Source organism: Pelodiscus sinensis, chromosome 4, assembly GCF_052426305.1.
Source record: "Pelodiscus sinensis isolate ZL-2025 chromosome 4, ASM5242630v1, whole genome shotgun sequence".
NCBI classification, from domain to species: Eukaryota; Metazoa; Chordata; order Testudines; family Trionychidae; genus Pelodiscus; species Pelodiscus sinensis.
The window spans coordinates 132,350,141-132,360,490 of NC_143055.1; the positions used below are offsets into that span (position 1 = coordinate 132,350,141).

The 10,350-nt window shown below is 46.7% G+C and overlaps 1 protein-coding gene across 2 annotated transcripts in view; it reads left to right on the forward strand.

The window, feature by feature from the left end:
- The window catches only part of LOC102447681 (transmembrane protease serine 11C), a 43,032-nt gene extending 34,589 nt beyond the window's left edge, over positions 1-8,443 (forward strand). For both annotated transcript variants that reach the window (XM_025187160.3, XM_075929271.2), the window contains exons 9-11: positions 650-909; positions 2,592-2,734; positions 5,553-8,443. In XM_025187160.3, the coding sequence (XP_025042945.1) occupies positions 650-909; positions 2,592-2,734; positions 5,553-5,714 (565 nt within the window). In that variant the 3' untranslated portion in view covers positions 5,715-8,443. The remainder of the gene's footprint in view (positions 1-649; positions 910-2,591; positions 2,735-5,552) is intronic.
- Positions 8,444-10,350: the final 1,907 nt, after the last annotated feature.

The window sequence follows — 10,350 nt, forward strand, 5'->3', positions numbered from 1 at the left end:
ACTTAGAACCAATGCCAGGCCCCGGAAGGGCCGTGGTAACGTGGCCAAGTTTTAGGCAGAGAGCTGTGGCCAGTCTTTTGGAAGCCCGAGAAAACAGTTCCTGAAGAAAAGAATGCTCCAAAGGGAGCTACTCTGCCTAAGGTGATCTAGAGCAAGAGGAATGAATTAGAACTATTGCAGCTTGGCCCAAATATACATGATTTCTGAGCCCTTAGGTCACCTTATCCCTTTCCTTTTATGGACAAGAGTGTGAGCTGCCCGTTGGAGCGGAGATTAAAATGTGATGGTTCCACCACTGCTTTTTGAATAGCCAAGGTGGTACTCAAGACTGTCACATCCTTCAGCACCAATCAATGTAAAGGGTGGAATAGATTAAGAGTCAGCAAACGGCAAGGCAAATGCCTCTGGTTACCTGCTGTTGTGTGCTGTGTTCCCTTTGTGTATTGGGTAGGTCCCTAGCCACATGTATGGGTTGGCCGGTGGGTAAAACAGATGGGATGGTGTAGGCCCAATTCTCTATTCCACCGAGATCTTCCAAGGATTTTATGGAGAGGTTTGGGGGAGGTTTTGAGCTACATACGCTGGCCGGAGTCTACTGTCCTTGATCTCCAGAGCTTAAATACCTATGAAGTTCTGTAATATTTTCCAGCTCTAAAAACCCACATGCATGGACTGTCACCTTTGGAAATCTCTTAAGGCCACCAAGAATGAAACGCTCTGTCAAGGCTATTATCGTCCATGAAAAGTACCAATATCCAGCACCCAAGCACGACATAGCTGTCGTGAAACTCTCAGAGCACGTTGACTTTACGAGTAGCGTGCATCGCATCTGTCTGCCGGATCCTGCTCAGATTTTCCCATATAATTCTGATGCCGTCGTCACAGGCTGGGGAGCACAGAAAGGCGAAGGTGGGTACCTCCACTTGTGACCCCAACCTCCCCCAATATTGAATGCTTTACATTCATGATGAGTCCATCTAGTTGTTTAAGTGAGAGTAGCTGTGCAGACACATCAGCTGTGTCTACACTGGGCCACTTATTCCGGAAAAGCAGCCGCTTTTCCAGAATAACTTGCCAGCTGTCTACACTGGCCGCTTGCTTTTCCGGAAAAGCAATGACGATCTACTGTAAAATTGTCAGTGTTTTTCCAGAAAAACTATGCTGCTCCCGTTTGGGCAAAAGTCCTTTTCCGGAAAAACTGTTCCGGAAAAGGGCCAGTGTAGACAGCACAGTAGTCTTTTCCACAAAAAAGCCCTGATCGCGAAAATGACGATTGGGGCTTTTTTCCGGAAAAGCGCGTCTACATTGGCCACGGACGCTTTTCCGGAAAAAGTGCTTTTCCGGAAAAGCATCCTGCCAATGTAGACGCGCTTTTTCCGGAAATACTTATAACGGAAAACTCTTCCGTTTTAAGCATTTCCAGAAAAGGGTGCCAGTGCAGACGCAGCCACCTTGTTTAATCCTTGCAAATGAAAAATTATGTATGTAATAAGAACCACATTTCCTTGTGCGTCACTACTGGGAAAAGACAAACCTTTCAGCAGCTCTAGGGAGGAGTCTGACGGTCTGTTTCTGTCCGTACATTTTTTACTACAAGCTCTATGGTGCAGGCGCTGTCTAGCAATGTGTTTGTGGAGTGAATACGACAACCGAGTGCTGAGCTTGACTGGGTTTTCCCCCGACCTTCATGAGAGATGTATTGTAAAACCATAGAGCGAAGGTGTAAACTGAGCAGGAGATAGGTCACTTGGGGTGCATCGACACTGCACGCTTATTTCGAAATAATAGTTATTCCGAAATAGCTTATTTTGAAATAGCACGTCTACACTGCAGGGAAGCCTCAAAATGAGTCTGAGGCAGGCTTCCCTAACGTGGATGTACTATATCCATTCAGAGCCTCAGGAGGCACTGGGGAGGAATAACTTGGAATGGCCCGGGTGAGGGGCTATTTCGAAATAGCAGCAGTGGAGCATCGACACATCTCGAAATAGCTTTTTTGGAAGAGGCGTTATTCCTCGTAGCATGAGGTTTACAGATTTAGGATTTAGCTACCCGTTATTTCGTCATTATTTTGAAATAACGGAATGGCTGTGTAGACATTCACATTATTTCGAAAGAACGCTAGTTATCTCGAAAGAACGGCGCCACGTAGATGCACCCTTGCTTCGCATCGCACACTCAGGACACAGCTAGCCGGAGAAGCAAGCCACCTTGGCTCCATGTGACCGGCTGAAAGGATTAGCCGATGCGCCATGGCGTGGTAGTGCATTGAGGAATAAACAGGCTGGGGTAGGCCGCCTCTCCTGCCGCAGTGACACAACTTCTAACTCCTGATGGGAGAGTGTGCCATCGTAATCAGTCCCCGCTCTTTATGAGGGAACTCGTCAAGCTCTTCCTGCAAAGCAGTGTTGGTTACAATGTGTGTACGACTCTTCCCAGATATTACTGCAATCTGGGACACGTGGTACGAGCGGAAGCAGCTCTATTTCATCTTTCTTAACCCAGCCCGGCACTCTCCCCCGTGAACAGATGCCCAATGCTCCTTTCACATCTTTATGCTTTTGGACACTGACGCCATTTTCCCCCTTCAGTTCAGAATCTGAATGTTCTCCAGGAAGCAACGGTGAAGCTCATAGACACAGACACGTGCAACAGGGAAGAAGTGTACCACGGGCTCGTCGCTCCGGGGATGCTGTGCGCTGGATACCTACAAGGAGGAGTAGATGCTTGTCAGGTAGGTCTAAGCTCGATACTACGCACTAGTCGGGAACGTCACGTTCAGTGCTTGAATACAATGGTCCCCCAAATCTGAACTAACATTCTCCTGCCTTGCGTGCTTTGGTGATATGGGTTCTGATTCAGCCAAGACTCGGGGCCTGCCTATGGGGGGAGGGAAGGACCAAGGGGGCAGCTGCCTCAGGGACTGGCAATTTAAAAGGGCACTGCTACCGCTATGGCGGCAACTTCAGTGGCTGGAGCTCTGGGCCCTTTAAATTGCTGCCAGAGCCCCAGGGAGGGTGCTGAAAAAGGTCTAGCTGGGAAGCCTTGTCCCTTCTATAGGAGGCCCCACATCTTCTGGGGGCCTAGAGTCTCCTCACCTTGCCTGGGGCCCCGGGACGTCTGTTGGCTGCCCTGAGTCGGGCTAAGAGGCGTGTAAAAAGAAGACATTTGTCACAAGCAGTTGGGGACACAAAGCTCGTGGTCAGAACTAGCATGATACAGGTGGCAACTCTGCAGACCGGCGCACTCTGCCACATCCGTGGGCTGCGAGGACCACAGATGTTCCCGGATCCGAGAATCCTGGCATTGCGGGGGTAGGGGACCGGGAGCCTGGCGCGGTGCAAGGGGAAAGGTGACGAATAGCCCAGCTGGGCTGTAGGGGGCAGAGGGATGAGAGCCAGGAAGCCTGGTGTGCAGCTCAGGTGGGCTGCAGGGGGGGAAAGGGGGTTGGGAACCAACACCCCCCTCAGATGAACTGCAGGAAAACTTGGGGGATAGGGTGGGAGCTGGGGGGGTCAGAAATGACCTCCCTTGGTCTGGCAAAATCCCTCATTCAGGATCAGACAGGTCCCGAGGGTGCTGGACATGGGAGATCCAACCTGTCCTTGTAAATGTACAGTCATTCAGCTATGTAAGATCTGACTGGAGCCCTGCAATTCAGAGCTGGCTTGTGGCCTGTTCTTCATTTCCCATCGCAGTTTGTCCACCAGCATCAGCTGCCAAAAGTATTGCCATCTCCTGGCTTCCTTGTGTTGCGGCGGCAGCCTTCCTCCATGCCCGCCCGGCAGCTGCTGACTGCGTGTGGTCAAGTGATCTGGTAGCAAGAGGGACCAATTCTCATTTACCCACAATTTAATGTGCGAATAAATCGGTATGCTGGAGCTGGTCCTGACACCGTAGTTAAGATTAATTATAGTTATACCTATTTAAGGCCCCTTTACATTGCTAGAATGGCATAAAATGGCCTTAATATAAATGAGAATCTGCCCTTTAAGGTTTAAATTACTTTGTACTGTATCTTTGGTAGACTCCTAGAACACTAGAACTGGAAGGGACCTCAGAGGTCATCAAGTCCAGTCCCCTGCCCTCACGGCAGGACCAAGCACCATCTCTCTGACAGGTGTCTGTCTAACCTGCTCTTATAATCTCCAGTGATGGAGATTCCACAACCTCCCTGGGCAATTTATTCCAGTGTTTAACCACCCGGACAGTTAGGAAGTTTTTAGATTTGACTGTGAGTAACACCTGGCCTGCTTCTCTCTCCGCCCCCCCCCCCTCCCCCAGTAATAAAAATGAGGCATCATTTCAGACTGAAGTGTGAAACATTAAAAAAAAAAGTCAACAGCGACAGCCAGGAAATGTGAATGGCCAAACAACAATAGTCTCCATGGCAATATTTTTACCATGTCTATGAGTATCAATGTTCTGAAACGTTTATCTAAATGTTGGGTGTAAATATTTAACAGCTCCTTCTTATGGCTCCAATCCTGCAAGGAGTTCTGCATGTGCTTAATTGTATAAAGTGAGTATTCCCATTCAATTCAAAGCACATGAAATTACTACATGCAAAAGTCTCTGCAGGATATGGGCCTAACTGTCCAGATAACCTACTCCCCGTGTCCCATTCCGTCTCATAGAAAAAGACTAAAGGGAACAGTTGTCATTTTTATCTTTCACTACAGGCTTTCACAGTTATACCAGAACTAGCCTGCCTCAAATCCTATAAGTTTCCTAGACCAATCCGATTTCTGTGTGATGCTATTTACAGTGTCTGAATTTTAAAATCTGAGAGAGGCTAAGTGTTTAATATTGAAAGAAATGTCATCAACTTAAAAACCACAGTTCTGACTGCAAACGTTTAACAAGTAGGACCTAAGAGTATTTAGTAGGAAACGGAGTGAAGGGAAAATATTGTTCTTGTTCCATTTGCTGTGAGTGTTTGACAGCACTTGGTGTACAGCTGTGAAACTGTTTCCCTGGAAAGATTTGCTCTGACTTCAGGGGGCTTGAAAGTCAAGCCCATAGTCAGGTTCCCCTGTTGAGAGAGAAACTTAAAACATTATAACTGGGAAATAGGATTGTAAACCAACAGAAACTGGTAGGGGAAGTCAAGGGCTGGTGAGAAACCAGAAAAAGCTTATCATGTAGGGCCTGTCTGCAGTGCAAATGAAGGCGTGACTAGCACAAACCAGCATGCCCAGGGTAGCTTTAATCTAGCAAGTGTGGACAACAGTAGCTGTGAAAACATGGCGGCATCAGCTTTGGTGCAGACTAGCTATTTCAGCATAAATCCACCAGGGGTTCTGGATACCTACTCTGATTGTTGGCCCATGTGGATGCTGGTGCTGTCACGTCTTCACTACAGCTGTTACCCAAGCCAGGAAGCAATCACACCTTCGTTTGCAGAATTTCATGTTGACGGTGTTCATTCAAACGCTGCTCTGTCCCCATCTTCGTCCGAAGGAAGCTGTCCCCTTCTCTACCCTGCTGTCTGTGGAAATAGCTGTATTTTCCCTTCTGGTACATTGGAATTTTTTTTTCTCCTTTCCTAGGGTGACTCTGGTGGCCCGCTGGTTAGTCCGGATTCTAGAGGGATGTGGTACCTCGTGGGAATAGTGAGCTGGGGAGAGGAATGTGGTAAACCAAATAAGCCGGGAGTCTACACGCGCGTGACTTACTATCGGGACTGGATCACTTCTATAACTGGCCTGTGATGCAGCAGAAGTCCCAACTGGACCAAGCGACGCGGGCCGTATGCAGGTCGGACTCATCTGTAACACTGCACGGTGTCCTCTAATCCATACATCCCTGAGTCGTTTGGGTCAGTTCTTTGCAGGAGATGCCGTAACCCCCGTGAACTTGCACTAAATGTGTGAGATCCCTTGGCGTCGCTTGGGCCCCCCATCAAAGGAATGTAAAAAGCTGCTGATGTATTTATTGTACTAGTTTAAAAGTGTATGTATTTTTTCCCAGGAAAGGAGACTTACCTGTCCCAAGGTCTGAGGGTCCCCCCCAGCCTTGATACCCTCCTCTCTGCAACTGGGGCGTAAAGACAGCTACTTCTGTTTTAGCCAAGCAAGTTCCTCCTTTCCAAGCCTACCAGCACAGTTCACTGAGCACTAATTCCAGCTAAGACACGGGGTATCCCCCGCTAGCTGCTGAGAGCCTAGACTTCCCCTTTGTTCCCGAACTTGGGATGAGGAGGACTACAAGCCAACCAGAGTATACAGCCTGGCAATGCAGGGTCCTGGCAATGCAGCATCACGGCTGACCTCAGAATCGCCTTGGGACCAAAGGCCTTCCCCTGCCACCATAAGCAGGGCTGCGCCAGTGTGGCTTTGCTCTCTTGGGGGAGCCAGGAGCGACCCTGAGAGTTGCTGGGAAGAAACTCCAGAGGGAGTTTCGGAGCTTACAAGAGAACGTAGTGGGCTCCAGAGGCCGGTCAGAGGTCCGGAGGGAGTAGCCGGAGTCTGGGAAAGTCACAAGAATGAGGACTTGGAGCAGGGTCTAGTTATGATGAAAGAGGATTGGTGCAGCTTGAAAAGTAGGTCCTTGTGGGGAAAGAATCCGTCCTGCTGCTCTGAAATAAATCCATTTTATGGATTCAGTGATGCACAGATTTTTAATTTAAAAAAAAATCTTTATCACAGTAGCCTGCTGCTGCTCCCTGTAATGTACCTCTAGGCTGACTTCCCTCTCTACAATGAACTTGAATTACCAGCACGCACACTATATCCTATCTTGGTGCTTCATGTGCAGTAGCAATGCTGGGGTTTTTTTTTTTAAGAACAGTAAGGAAAATCAGATAGCCGAAAAGGATCCCTACCCATTTTGTTCAGGCTCTCAGCTGGATGTTTGCGAAAAGGGAACACATGTTCACCCTACCTTAGTATGTTACATAAAGGTATCATGGAGATTGCTGAGCCTCCAGCTCACTGAAAAGAAAGACCTGGGGGGGTTGATTCCTACTAGTGGATTTATCTCTTCCAAGGATGACCCTGATCTTAACTCAGAAGGCTACAAGAAAAAGGTAATTTGCATATCTCAGAGGGGTAGCCATGTTAGTCTGTAACTTAAAAAAACGAAAAAAAAAATTGAAAAAACCAACAACGAGAAAACAACAAAAAATGCTCCAGGACCACACATTTTTTTTTAGTTTTGGGGGGTAACGCACATGTTAAGGACAGGCTAGGAGCTTCAAAAGCAAATGACTCCTGTGCTCTAGCATGAGAACGTTACTGCCCACCCGTTCAAATGCTAATATGCCTTTTAAAAACCGCCACGGTGCATAACATTGATGGTAAGGAATTCCAAGGCCATAATGTTCCCCCTCTATATCTCCGTGGGACTCAGAAGGCTCTTCTTCCTCCCGTCTCTGATTGGCCAGGAGAAGCAGCTGGTGGGATAAAAGACAGAGGACTGGCTTGGGGATGGAGAGAAGCTGCAAATCTTCCGCAGCTGAAGAGTTCTTCAGAGTTACCGGCTGCTTTTTCTGCCCATATCTGTTTCTGATCCCCAAAGCATCACAGTGGCCCTTAGTGACTGAAGCTGATGGAGTGGGAGGTTGCTTAGCACTTTCTGAAAGGTCAAACCACTTCCTTGGGTGTCTAAATATGGATTTAGGAGCCTAACTCTAGGCCCCTGTTGGTTAAAAAAAAATCTTGGCTTATTTTCAGCTATTTTTTCATGGTTTATTCGTGGTGAAAAAGTTTTCCTGTATCTTGAACCATTTGGGCTGAACAAAATGGGCGCGCTGTCTCTCACTTTTTAAATGGTGGTATTTCTATTCTGCTTTGCCATGTCATTTGACATTATTTTTCTTTCTCTCTCCCAGTAAACAAAGGGTATCTTGGGATATTCAGGGCTGGGTCAGATCCCACAAGCTGGTGACCTTCGTTTATTGACAAAGGTCGCTGATCGTGCACTTTTGTGTTGCTGCTGCTTTTCAGCAAAGGACTCATTCTGGGCCAAATCCAGTCCTCAGTGAAGAGGTCCAATAGCACTTGCATCTGGATCTGTAGGGACAGTGTTTTCAGTGCATGAGCACTGCCCACACTGTTGATATGGGACAAGAGAGAGAAACAATTTCTCATCTCAGAAGGAACACTTGGTTATTTAATGAAAGAAGGTGGCTAAAAAAATCACGGACCACATTTTCCAAAGGGCACGATTCTCCACCTTACGCAGGAACAAGCCAGATGGAAGCATTGTTCACAGGCTGTTAGTGAACTGTCTGGCCTGGTTTTGTCCTCACTGCATGGCAGTGTTATATTTATGAAAGCGGACTTTATCAACTGCATTGGAACAGAGCAAAGAGAACCTTGTATGAGTGAAGGAAAGATGACAAGACCTCAGATAGTATTGTTACATTTAAGCTATGTCGGAGATCTAAACACGGTGAAATTATTATATGTCAAGTGTGATTAAATATTTTTTAAAATTCTCTTTTGGTTATTGTCCATTTTTGGTTTAGTAGTAACCGAGCTGAAGTTTTCCTGTTTCCAATGTTTCACATTAATCTGGTTTAATCTAGTTTTCCAACTTTGGGGGCAAAACTAGAGCCTTTATTTTTCTCTCTCTGATCTCTGAATAGTTAGACTTGCATATTGGTTGTCCAGCAGAGATTTCTGCAAAGACATAGCTGCATAGTCCACAACTCAGCTCAAAGACTACGAGGTGGATCTGTGGCACAGATGGAAGAACTACAGACACTGAGAACCAACCTGTCTGAATTTAGAGCATTTTTAAGGTTCAAACAAGTTCAAGTTCGGCACATCTTGCTTCAGGGCTTGGAAAAAGCTTCTCCTCGTGGCATTTCTAGCTATTCTACTCTAGGGAGTTCCATACGGTTCACAAGAGATTTCCAAGTCTTACCGTTCCAAGAGCTTTGACTAAGCTTCCAGACTTCATGCATTGTCCTCTCAGAAATCAAGCACAGAGTCCTCACGAAAATACCCAGTTTCAGGCTCTGCTGACTTTTCCATAGAGGCCCTGCTCCCATGGAACCCACATGCACCTCTGCGCCAAGAAAGTGTGAGCTAAGCACCCCAATGGTGGGATCTGGTGGCAACCTTGTGGAAATTGCTGGCTCCTCTATGGATTTTACCATACCAGGATGTTGTGAGGATAAACACATTAAAGACTGAGAGGCTCTGATTCTTGGAATCAGCTGAGGGGGCATCCTATCTAGACAAACAAAAATCAACCACCAAGGCTGAGATTTTCAATGCCATCTAAGGGATTTGCACATCCAATACCTATTCATCAAAATTCCACCTTCAGGCATGCACATTGGCCTCCAGCCAGCTTGCAAGGGTGAAGCTTAAACACAGAATTTCACCCATTGTGCATAAGGAATATTTGTGGAGCATGGGCAGAAAGGCAGTTGCTTATAAACCAGCCTTCAGCTATTACAAAGCAGATTTTGCTCACCCCCTAATGCGCTAAAAATAAGACTGGACAGCACCTTAAAGCTCTGTTACGTTACCAAGCAGTAGCTTGATTGACTTCCCAGGAGATGATGTTTACTTTCATGAAGACAGGTGCTCTGTTTTGCTGTGTTGTGCCAGCCTGTGAAGCATTAGCCCTTATGTAAAAGGATTTTTATGTCTACATCAGCTGCATCACCAAAAACATAATGGGTGCATCTAGATTGGCAAGACTTTGCACAAAAGCAGTTGCTTTTGCGCAAAAACTTGCCGCCTGTCTACACTGGCCGTGAGTATTTGTGCAAGAACTCTGACTTTGTACTGTACAAAATCAGTGCTTCTTGCACAAATATTCCGACGCTCCCGCTCAGGGATAAGCCCTCTTGTACAAGTATTCTTGTGCAAAAGGGCCAGTGTAGACAGCCATGTTAATTTCTTGCGCAAGAAAGCCCGATGGCTAAAATGGCCATTGGAGCTTTCTTGCACAAGAGAGCGTCTACACTGGCACGGATGCTTTTGCGCAAAAGATGTCTTTTGCGCAAAAGCATCCGTGCCAGTGTAGAGGCTCTTTTGCGCAAATACTTTTAATGGAAAAACTTTTCCGTTAAAAGCATTTGCGCAAAATCATGCCAGTCTAGGCGCAGCCAACTTGTTTCCTCTCCTCCTTTCTGACACACCATCCAGTACAAGGCAGCGGTACACCACGTAATGGGAGGAAAGTCAGATACACACAGAGTATGACTAGATCAGTATCGGAGAACTATAGGAAATACGTGAGCATATGGGATGTACATATAAAATGATACATAGGAAGTAGTAAAAAAATCAGGCCACGCTTGATTGTCATTTGTAAGAATGTACCAAGGGATAGTGAAATTTAATCTGGCAAGGATTAAACATAGACCCCTTTCTAAGTAGGGAA